The sequence below is a fragment of the Chenopodium quinoa genome, unplaced genomic scaffold (genome assembly GCF_001683475.1).
Source record: "Chenopodium quinoa cultivar QQ74 unplaced genomic scaffold, ASM168347v1, whole genome shotgun sequence".
Taxonomy (NCBI): Eukaryota; Viridiplantae; Streptophyta; class Magnoliopsida; order Caryophyllales; family Amaranthaceae; genus Chenopodium; species Chenopodium quinoa.
The window spans coordinates 80,639-91,969 of NW_018743397.1; the positions used below are offsets into that span (position 1 = coordinate 80,639).

Genomic DNA, 11,331 nt, shown 5'->3' on the forward strand with positions numbered 1-11,331 from the left:
AAACTAACTTTAAGTTAGTTGGGTGCACGATACACCCAGGTGTAAACAAAATATTTCATAACACTTCAACACTCTCTAGTCTCTATTTCCAATCGCTTTAATTTATATCAAGAAACTAATGATAATTGATTAATTTCGTGTGCTTAATTTGTTATTTAAATTATGCTTCATTGTAACTCATACTTTGTATTACAGAAGTATTAATTCAAAATAATATTAAATTTTCTAGTTAAAATCCTCACCCTAAAGAGTCTAAACTAGCCTTTTATGAAGCAATATAAAAATGGTTGATCCACTTATATAAACCATCTACTTTTTTGGTGTCCAATTCATGTAAGTAGTCCGTAACTAAAGTTTAAAGGAGTGATAACGAAAACATGATATAGTGATATCGAATGTTGCCTATCACTTTAGCATGAAATGGACAGACTATTGACTCCAACTAAATAAAAAAACCTCTTGGAATTTGGAAGTCAGGTAAGGCAAAGATGTAAACCTGAAAATACCAACTTTTCAAAGAGTGAAAGGGTCAAGTGATATATAGCAACTTCACATAATCATCACTTCTTACAATTTTCAACACATATTGCCTCATCATCTATTATCTGGCCGAATTCTTGATGTGAATATACACGAAATAAAGATATTATCCAAACCCAAAATATTCTAAACACTTGAATTCTCACCTTTTATATATATTTTTTACGTCATCATTTCCATTTTCTTTAGCTTTGGTGCAAGAAAAAATAATTAATTAGACATCAAAAGTGTCTTCTTTAATTACTAAATTCTTCAATATTGTATTTATTAAAAGAAAAAAACTTTAATGTGTTGGCATTATGATGATGAATATTACAACACAAAATATTAATACTATACAAATTTGTATTAGTTAAACAACATGAACCATTAATTTTGGATGAAAAAACAAATCACACTATTAAACTTATGCAAAAATAGATAAAATTATACTACCACAATTACATTTACATGATAAAATTATAGCATAAATTAAATTTAAAAAATTCCAGACTTCTTTGTTCAATCTCACAAGTATTTAAACATCATACAACTTGGAGAGAAAAATTCGGGGTCCTTAAAGACCCAGTTTCCATAATATGCTTATAACATGATAACTATAGGAAGTCCACAAGTTACACGTTTCGCCTTTAAAGACAACAAAATTTGAAAATAATTTACGCAACTAAAAATTCCTGTACTCCACTGCAAAATCCAAGATTCCAAGTAACAGACATGCTTGATCATGAATGAGAACAATCGATCAAAACGAGTTTGATCAAGCAGCAGTGCTTAAACCCAAAATATCATTGAAATAATAATAATAATAATAATAATAATAATAATAATAATAATAATAATAATAATAATAATAATAATAATAATAATAATAATAATAATAATAATAATAATAATAATAATAATAATAATAATAATAATAATAATAATAATAATAATAATAATAATAATAATAATGTGATGCTTTCATCGTATGTGGGTGATCAAAAAGACCACATGAAGAGTATACAAAAAAAAGGGCAAAATATGATGAGACGCAAATGCAACACAACTGTTGGCTGAACTGATGGACTACAAACAATGCAGGACTCGAAAAGGGGGGGAAACCAAAAATTAAAAGACCAAATATGAAGAAAATGAAAAATGGGGGGGAAGGAAAAAAATTATAATAAAATAATACTTGGTGAAGGGGGGAGGAAATTCTATTGTTAAACCACTGGTGGTCATTTGAACCTGCATTGACCCTCTGCTGTAATCATCATCGACTTCCAGATTAACATTGTACCATTTGGAGACGATAGGAACCACCAGGGCAAACAAGGGAATATCCCTTTTCAAAATTAGTAGAGGGGACCATGGACCGGAAATCAGGCAACCACCCTTTCGGCATGATTTTTGATCAGTTTTGACATTTCAGACTCAAAAGACATACCTGTCTCTCCCAAATTCATCCTTCGGCACTAAGCTTGATTGGTTAAAACTTTCAAGCGGAGGCCCCTGAAATGTTTCCGACTATCCACCACCTCCTTAATGACCAGAGCAAAATGACCTGACCGACCCATGATGCTGATGCAAGAGTTAGCGACAACATGAAGGCTGACAGCTTCAGTTGTCTGACTGGTGACGACCCGACACTTGTGTATGCAACCCCGAACCCCCGGACCCAACTCGACACACCCAATGCATGCAGGGACTTCTAAAAGTAAAAGAATATACCAAACAGGAGACCAAGCCTCAAATGGATATCACTCGACTAACAGCCAACTTGGCCCATTCAGCAGATTGCTTAATTGAATGATCATCAGACGACAAACATTCATTAAGCAAGTCCCTGCATGATGGAAACTGCTGGATTAAGGGGCCTGCACTAGTTGCAAGTGTGTCTGCAAGGTCACCAAGCACTCCGATGGCAGTCTTCATAACAGCATCATCCCTACAAATATAAAGTTTTGAAATTAGCTATCAAACAAGTATTAAAGTGTGTAAACCAACACACCTAAATATACGAATAACTTACATATCTTTCTCCTGGTATATGCTATCTATGAAGGAAAGAATATGACGTGCATGAGGTAGCAGAAGTTGGGTTCTCAAAGTGTTTTTAAATCCTTGAAGGATTCCAGAATAAGCTTCCAAAATTCCATTCCGCAAAAGATTAGTGTACTCGAGCATCTCATCATCAGCACCAGCTGTGTGAGCAGACAAGTCTGCTGCACTCTGAAGCATTGGCATGGCATACATCAAATATTTCTCAAAATTCTCTCCTATTGCAAGAGCTATGTCCCCAAAGCATGAGAAAATAGGAGGCTTCACTGAGCGATGAAGTTGATTGCTTGACAAGTCCTTAAGGAGTTGTGTCATAATCCCATCACAATAAGGCAGAATCTTATCTTCCATCGCCCTGCATAAATCTCCCACCACACCAACAGTGACAGCACAAACTTGGTATTCTTCAAAGTTTTGAAGACCCATTTCCAAGTACTTGTAGAACTGATTCATGTATTTGGCAAATTCAGGACCCGTGGCATAGGCAAGAGCACCAATTCCTAGCATGGCCTCTTCATGTACTGTGGCACTTCTACAAGCAAACACTCCTAAGAATAGTTGCATGATTTGATCAGCGTACGGCAAAAGCATAGCTCTTGTTTGTTCTGCTGCCCCAAGCTTCTGAATAATAACCTGAAGACAACCGCACAAAAGACCTTGCAGTTCTCCCTGTTTCCCATCAGGTGAAAGGTTGTGTGATTCAAGTGTTTTATGAAGCTCCATCATAATTACAGGAACTAGTTGCGAAACCAAGGGAGCAGTTTCGTCAGTTGAGCACCTTACTACTTCGTTTAGAGTTTCATAAGCAGCAGTCCGCAATCGTGCTTCCCCTGCATCTTCTCTGTGGGTAACAGTAAGAAGGGACTGAACAATCTCCTGGAAGTAAGGAGTCAAGGGTGAAGACGAACCAATATCCTCATAACCTTGGGCCAAGAAATAGAGAGCACCACAGGCTTTTTCAGCAACATTAGGAGTGTCCTTCATGGCTTGCAATAAAACCGTAAGAATCTGCTGGCAATTTGCATGCGTGATAATTGGAGTTTCCACCGCTGATCCATGAAGAAATTCAAAAATACGTCCAAGAGTCCACGCTGTTGTGTCCTTAACATGGCTGTTAGGATCTTTTGTCAATGCAGTGAGCATGAAGTTCAAAGCAACATTGACAATTGCAGTCAACTTGTCAGGGGATGGACCCTCCAAAATTGATCCAAAGGCATAGGTGGCAGCCTCTCGTTGCCTCCAATCAGGCTTCGTGATGTTCTCCTCAATAAACGGCATCACAAGAGGCACGATATCATCTCCAACTGTTCTTGCAACAAGCCCAAGGCAAGTTCCCCCAGCCATAGCAATATTCCAAGCTCCCTCATCTTGATCTTGCTCATCTTCTTGCTTGAGAAGTGTCTCCAGCAACATGGGGACCAAAGCAGGGAGAGCCTGCTTGATAAAATAAAAGCAAGGAATTTCAGAGTCACCCGTGAAATCACCTCCATATTCTTCAAGAATATCAATTTCCTCATCACATATAGAACTCCAAAACTCAACAGCTTGAAGAGCAACTGGCTCTTCATCTTCCCTCACTGCCTTTGCTGTAATATTAAATATGTCTTGAATGTAAGGAGCCAGCTTCTCATAATATGTGGAAGAAATAGCAACCAAACATTCAAAAGCTGCCTGTCGAATCTTCACATCAGGTGACAATGTCGCCTCACAGACAACTCTCATGATATAATCTCTCTCCATATCATTATTAAAATTAGCCTGAGCAAAGCCCAAAGCATTATATAATGCATGCGTAGCAGCAAGCCTAACTTCATTGTTTGTTTCATTTGCATTCATACCTTGAACAACGGCTGTGAGGATTTTATTCACATGATCCTGCTCTACCACATCAGGAGAGACCTCCTCACACAAATACCCAAGGGTCTCCAAAGTTGCTTGTTTGACATGAGGTGGAAGTTGGTGAATGTTTCCTAACAGTGCTCCTATCAGCTCTGGCCATTGTTTTTGGGGCAACTCAATACCAGCAACCTTAGCAACAACCTGAGATGCAGTTGAGCGGGCATCATGAACAGGAGAAGACAAGGACTGTAACAAGAATGCCTTAATTTGGTTCTTCAATCCCACATCTAAAGACACCCATTTCTGTACAAGCTCAAACTTTCTAGGTTGTTCCTTAGCGTCTAATTCATTTTTAAGAATAAGACCTGCTAATTTTCGCGAGTCAGCTGGCTTCTCTTCATTGGCTAGCTCTCCAGCAAGCGAAAGCAGAAAACTTGGGAGGTTCTGATCCTGAAATTGTTTAAGGTTATCTTCAGCAAGCTTCCGGACTTGCCCGTCAACTGATTGAGCATTCAAAAGTAATTGGGTGATTTCCATCACCATAATATATCTGCATAAAAGCACATGTCAAAACTCAATCAAGTAGGAATCATAATCTTTACCACAAAAGGCACTGGAACTTTATTTTTGTAAATTTCTAACAGCGCTACCAGTATGTACTACATCCCAAAAAAGATCAACTGAAAGTAAAAAAGAAACACAATGCATGCATATTCAATCGATTGACAGGTCCAGATAGACTGTACATTCAACTGGAGAAAGCTTGAAAGAAGAGAGAACCAATTTGCCGAAACGAGCAGTGAATAACTATTAACAAAAATTTGAATATAATGGCCTATAAATCAATGACTGATAATCTCAAAGAGCAACGATTATTTTAGATTCAACAACTCAAAGGAGAATGTGTGTAATTTATTAAGGGTAAACAAAAAAACATGCTTAGAAAGGAAAACCTAAGGAAGAGGTCAACAACCATCCTTGAATATTATATACATGCTCGCATCGTTCTAGAAAGAATGTAACTTCAAAGGTTAAACAAAATCCCTATCTCTATTCCGAAAATTCCTAAGTGTCTGATAAACAAAACTGATGTAAAAAAATCATCACCCTAAACAGTCAAAATTACTTGTAAAGTACTCTGTAGTTACTGCAGAAAGCAATCAATCTTTTCAAAATCTAGGAACGGCTTCCCGGTGCATAATAGTCGGTCACTCAATTGATTAAAAGCACAGCAATTGCCATACAACGCAGAGGAATTTAGTAACAAATAAAATGGAAAAACGAATTAGGTCAATTCAACTGCAAATATTCAATTGCAGCTAGATCTAACAATATAAACAGCTAATTATCAAATTAAACACCAAATTTCACAGATAGTACAAATTAATCATATAATAAGCATATAAAACAATCGCATTTGAACCGAAATCAACCTAACAATTACACTACTTCAACTAATTCTTGAAAAAAAACCGAATCACTCACAACATTTAAATCTAACTAATGACAATCATCAATCCCCTAATTAACAAAAACTGTAAAATAAAATCAAAAATCATAGATCGCAGCATTAAACAAAAAATCGATCGATCGAAGTAAACAACAATCCAATCCGATCAATTATACAAGCAAAAATGAAATTCAAAAATGAAACCGATCAATCAAAAAATGGACCAAAATGCAGAAAATCAAACTAAAAATTACGAAATGAAATTAAGTGTGCAAATTACCAGAGATTGCAAGAAAATTGAGGAGAGAGAAAGTGACAGAGAGTAATCAGTCACCGATCGAAAGACAGAGGAAACCCCCAAAAACGGCGGCTTCGAAACCCTAGGAGAGAGAAACAAAACTAGAGAGAGAAAAAAAAAAAGAGAGAGAGAAAGAAGAGAGACGCGGTTGTGAAAAAAAGATGGAGACTAAAAGAATAATTTTTACATAAAACACGCAAATAATAATCCAACAAATTGCTGATTAACGTTAATTAATCAAGTTTAATAAATTTCCAATTTTTAGTGGGAATTTGGAATTATATTTGTAAGTCCAATATTGGGTAGTACAAGTACGGTATTATTAGTAGATCTGATTGAGAAGATCTGGACGGTTGGTTTGTGGCGAACGGGTCCCGCCAGTATTTTTTTAATTCTTGAAGTTTTTTTATAAGTGTAATAATAATAATAATACAAGTAATACATTTATAAAAAGAAATAGGTTTTATAAAAAGAAAAAGGTGTAATAATGGTGATAATGCTAATAATAAAAATAGTAATGTGGAAAATTACAAAAAGTAAAGGTGTTTAATAATTGGAGACAGATAAGCAATATCTTGTAATATGCTTTGGTTGGTTGAATTGAGGTTGTGCTTTTGCTATCAAATTCAATAATTTTATTTTCCTGCCATACTATATGATGTAAGTTTTGTATTTTAATTGAATTTTATACTTTTGCACATTATTCTAATTATTATAGTGGCTGTCCGAATTGAAAACTTGAAAAAAAAATTATAAATTATGAAAGAAGGTTGTAATTTGATTCATTGTGTTTATATATAATGGGAAAATGGGATATTGATTTTAAAAGATTTTAATTTAAGGTTGATAAATTTTTATTTTATTTACCTTTTAAAAATTGATTGATTTAAAGTTATTTGGTCAACTTTTGGGACAATAGTTTCTTGACAAACTTGTGTTCTCTCATGACATAGAAGAATCATATACAAATATTTCGTGAGTTCATATTAGTCTGTCCTTATATTCCATCTACCAACGGTTGTATCTTATCATGCTTCAACCCACAATTTTTGATAATTTTTTATAAACTTGCTTTTGAATGAAGTTCATTTACTTCAAAAATGTTTTCTTTTGAATAATTTTAAGGAATTAAAAATGTCACTTTAGTATGTAACTTTTGCATAAACCTAATTGAATGTGAGAACATATATATGGAACTATTGGTCATACATATTCAATTCATTTATAGCCCAAAATAATTATTTGATCTAATCTTTGTATTAACTTATTTTGAGCAAAACTCAAGAATTGATGATTTATTCTCTCAGTCTATGTATAATGAATACTTTCTTGTTTGCATTGTAGTTACATGTTATTTACTTATCTAAATTGAAGCCCTAAATTATTAATACTACATACGTATTAATAGTTTGTAAGCTATTTTACCATTTGCCGATCTTTAATTTAATAGTAAAACTAAGACCAGTGTGTAGTGACAGTGTGACCGTATTATATTGTAACAATAATCAAAGAAATATATTGCGTATTCCGTATAAAATTCATTCATACATACTCTATCCCTCAGCACTAATTAATGTTACAATTATATACTCTCTTCTGTTTCTTTTTTTGTTTCTTACACAACACTTGCTCCATTTCTTTAATAATTAATTTTAAAAAATAAAAGTGAGGTTTAACAAAACTCATAGAATGTTCCCTCACTCCTTTTATTTTCCTTTTTAAAATTGTGTTATTTGCAAATTTGCTCATGAAGCGTATTAAGCATTCAATTGAAACTTAGCATTTGGCATTTTTTTTTTGTGAATGTGAAACTTTGAATGTATATACCTCTAATTTTGTATTTATAGAATAAAAAGAAAAGTTCATTTATTGAAAATATGATCAAAGTGGAGTTTGTGAATAGTGTGATTAGTGTCATAACAAAAAAATGCCGCTAGCTACTCCATAAAAACATTATTATAATATGTAATTAATGCATTAATTATAATATCTACAATAACAAAATAGAATGATTGCACCATACACCGCCTACATACTATTAATTATAACGGTTGAGATAGATGACTTTGCTTTTGAATTTAATTTGAGTCAAATTAGGCTAGAAATCCCACAATTTATGGTCATTAAATAAAAATACTTAATAACTTACAGCTTTAAATTAGTCTCTTGTTGTTATTAATTAGTCCTAATGCTAGTGGTGCACCTACAAACAAAAACCTAACCTAGAAATCTAAGACAATTAAGATTTAGACTTCTCTCTATTATTTAGTACAAGTAAATTTTATTTTGAAATTAAAATGTAAACATTACTTTTCTTGTGATCCCAAACTGCCTGAAATTAATATATATTTAAAGATATTACTCTGTAATATTTTTATCCGATAATGTAAAGCATGGAGCACGAAGTATTATTAACGAATCTCCTCGATCGAAAAGTCCAACTCCTCATGTAATCTTCATTCAAAAGAGTTCATGCAATAATAACATATAGAAGTGAAAAAGTTGCTGCATCTTCACAACTTCAAGGATCGGAGCATGTGATCATATTGAAGCTCAGCTCGAACTCTAGACGAATCAAAAATCATTTACATTAATAGCACTACATAATAAGTAACGTGACAAAATGCATGTACATGCAAATATTTACCCTCAAAACTCATCATGATGATCACAATCATCATCATCTTCTTCCCCCACATAAACACTTTTGTAAAATTTATCTTCATGTTTTAAGATTTCATCAATGGTTAACTTGTTGTCATGGTTATCATCAACCTACAAGAAAAAGAAAAAGAAAAAAAAAAGATAATAGTATAATTCCAAAGTACTTAATTTGTCTCTAACTTTAATCACATACAAAGTATTAATATTAAATTTTACCTCATTCATCAAATAAGTTGTATAATATGAGGCATGATCCAATACTCCTGGAAAAATGTATTGTTTAATTGGTTTCAACTCTTGAATCGTCAATAGCCTGTTAGAACAATAATGCATAAATTATGGTTTTTTTAAAAAATTAAGAGTCTTTTATCTGTATACTCTTTTAAAATTGAATAAAAATTGTCAAATATTTTACTAAAATGATTCAAATTTAAATATATAGAGTTTTAAGCAATATTTACATACATGAAAAGCCGAAAATGAGAAGAAAAAAAAATACAAAAAAGGTATTAAAGAGGTAATAAAAAGTAAGAAATTATTATATTGTACGTACCTGTCTTTGTCTAAATCAAGGTTAGAAAACTGTAATTCGGGTGATGGAACATAACCATTGGTAAAAAAGTGATAATAGTTCTTGAAGGTATCATAAGCATTGTCACAAAATTCTTGGAAGTTAAGATTTCCATCCTTGTCCCAATCCAATCTCCTATTATATAATCAGTATACACCAAAATATTCAAAGGGATTTATCAATTAATTTGGACAAATTAAAACAATAAATAAATTCTAGAATTGAATAAAATTATAATCAAATATTTTTATACCAAGGTTCACTTGCCTTATTTTCTCACGCATATTCCATTCTTGAACTTTTGTATTTTTAGCGCACTCTTCCGGATGCAAGAAGCTACAAATATTATACAAATAAAATTTATTTAATATAAATGTAAATAAAATAAACATTAAAAAGTAGTAGAAATTTTGAAAAAAAAAAAAAAGAAGTATACTTATTTAGCTCTTCTAAGCTTAATTTTCCATCATGATCAGCGTCAGCATTGGTGAATTGTTCCATCCACCAACCAGTTTCCCCACGCTCCATCTTGTTTTTCTCTGTAACAAGTATTTGAAATGATTGCAATTTAGATTATGCAAATATATACAATATTATTGGACTGAAACTGAATACGCACAACAAATTTATGTGCTCAATGCATCAAAAGACTCTTAACATATACTCAATTTTGGGAAATTTTCAGTTTTAAGATAATATTATTTTTTTTAATTCAAACAAATCTCGGCGGTGTGCTCATATATATTCGACTATCATTGTATATATTGACAAAAAAAAAGGCATTTTGTTCATTAATTCTATCCTAATAGTTTTGTCATATACTCATATTTTAATATGTTGTCATTTTATGTATTTCACAAAGTTTGTGAGGTTGTCTATTATACACCCAAATGTATCTACTTCTAGGTGTAATTTCAAAAGTAGGTAGGGTTTATTACTCAATACTAAGTAAATCGTTTTACATATTATTCATACGACTTCTCAATCTATAAATGACTACTTTGTGAATAATTATTCATACTTAAAATCGTTTTACCAATTTTAATATGTATCGACTTCTCAAATTATTCATACTCAAAATTCTATTCTTCCTTTTTTCAGATTTTGTAAAATTTCCTTTTTTTTCATACAAGAACAATGCGAACATGTTAGCAACAACACTTACCTATGTCATCATCTGAAAATTTAGGGAAAATTTCTTTAAAACAAATAAATCCATCCTTATTTTTATCATTAACCTCAAATTCTTTCCTTGTAGAATATTCCAACCCCTGCTTAGCTTGCTTGATATTCCAAGCCTCAAGCTCCCTAAATTCAACATAACCATCCTTTGGCATAATGTCTATAAGAGGAAACAATGTCGTTAACCTCAACGTTAAGTTCAACTTCCCATCCTTCCCAAGGTACACCTTATCTATAGCCTCGACCTCGACCCCTGCCTCCATGACCTTATAGACGTAATCTAAAGATGCATGATTATGATCATTTGGATGAAAATCAAGATTTCTGTCTTCGGCCTTGTGCTCAATTTCCGTGACAAGTGGGTCGAAATGTGTGAATTCAAATAAACGAATGTGGCGGTTACCATTATGGGATATACTAGAGGGAGGGAGGAGGATTAGGATGACGAAGGTGGCAGTCATGATGGTGTATACAACCTCCCCCTTCGCCATGTCCGTAGAAGAGAGTTTCACCCTTTCAGGCAGGATGAGGCGAAGCGAGGGGAGATATTGAGGGGAATTGGAGGGAAATTGTTGATTTTTTCTCTGTTACATTGTTAAGTTTCAGGAGATTTTTGGTTTCAGACAATATCTGAACATAATAATGAAAAAAAAAAACCTCCCAAAATGATTAAACATGATAGGAAAAGTGGTTATATTACTTATAACCGTTGATTTTGGAAGGTACAAAGTACAATGACAATGT

At 33.0% G+C, this 11,331-nt stretch overlaps 2 protein-coding genes across 2 annotated transcripts; both read right to left on the reverse strand.

The window, feature by feature from the left end:
- Positions 1 to 1,481: 1,481 nt before the first annotated feature.
- LOC110738837 (importin subunit beta-1-like) lies at positions 1,482 to 6,346 on the reverse strand. The gene is made up of 3 exons (XM_021919275.1): positions 6,153 to 6,346; positions 2,555 to 4,972; positions 1,482 to 2,470 (listed from the first exon to the last, which is right to left on the reverse strand). The coding sequence occupies exons 2-3, from the start codon at positions 4,963 to 4,965 to the stop codon at positions 2,272 to 2,274; spliced, it is 2,610 nt and encodes an 869-aa protein (XP_021774967.1). The 5' UTR covers positions 4,966 to 4,972; positions 6,153 to 6,346; the 3' UTR covers positions 1,482 to 2,271.
- A 1,938-nt stretch (positions 6,347 to 8,284) lies between these two features.
- LOC110738824 (calumenin) lies at positions 8,285 to 11,278 on the reverse strand. The gene is made up of 6 exons (XM_021919258.1): positions 10,571 to 11,278; positions 9,842 to 9,944; positions 9,673 to 9,741; positions 9,388 to 9,540; positions 9,051 to 9,147; positions 8,285 to 8,945 (listed from the first exon to the last, which is right to left on the reverse strand). Exons 1-6 carry the CDS (start codon positions 11,076 to 11,078, stop codon positions 8,820 to 8,822), a joined length of 1,056 nt encoding a protein of 351 aa, XP_021774950.1. The 5' UTR covers positions 11,079 to 11,278; the 3' UTR covers positions 8,285 to 8,819.
- Positions 11,279 to 11,331: the final 53 nt, after the last annotated feature.

What these genes read in the sequence shown, in the direction of transcription:
- LOC110738837 (XM_021919275.1), bottom strand. Translation starts at nt 4,965, where the DNA reads ATGGTGATGGAAATCACCCAATTACTTTTGAATGCTCAATCAGTTGAC. An exon ending in ATATACCAGGAGAAAGATAT is followed by an intron (nt 2,471 to 2,554) that starts GTAAGTTATTCG and finishes TTATATTTGTAG; the next exon opens with GGATGATGCTGTTATGAAGA.
- LOC110738824 (XM_021919258.1), bottom strand. Translation starts at nt 11,078, where the DNA reads ATGGCGAAGGGGGAGGTTGTATACACCATCATGACTGCCACCTTCGTC. An exon ending in ATTTTCAGATGATGACATAG is followed by an intron (nt 9,945 to 10,570) that starts GTAAGTGTTGTT and finishes TACTTGTTACAG; the next exon opens with AGAAAAACAAGATGGAGCGT. An exon ending in CAACTTATTTGATGAATGAG is followed by an intron (nt 8,946 to 9,050) that starts GTAAAATTTAAT and finishes TTTTTCTTGTAG; the next exon opens with GTTGATGATAACCATGACAA.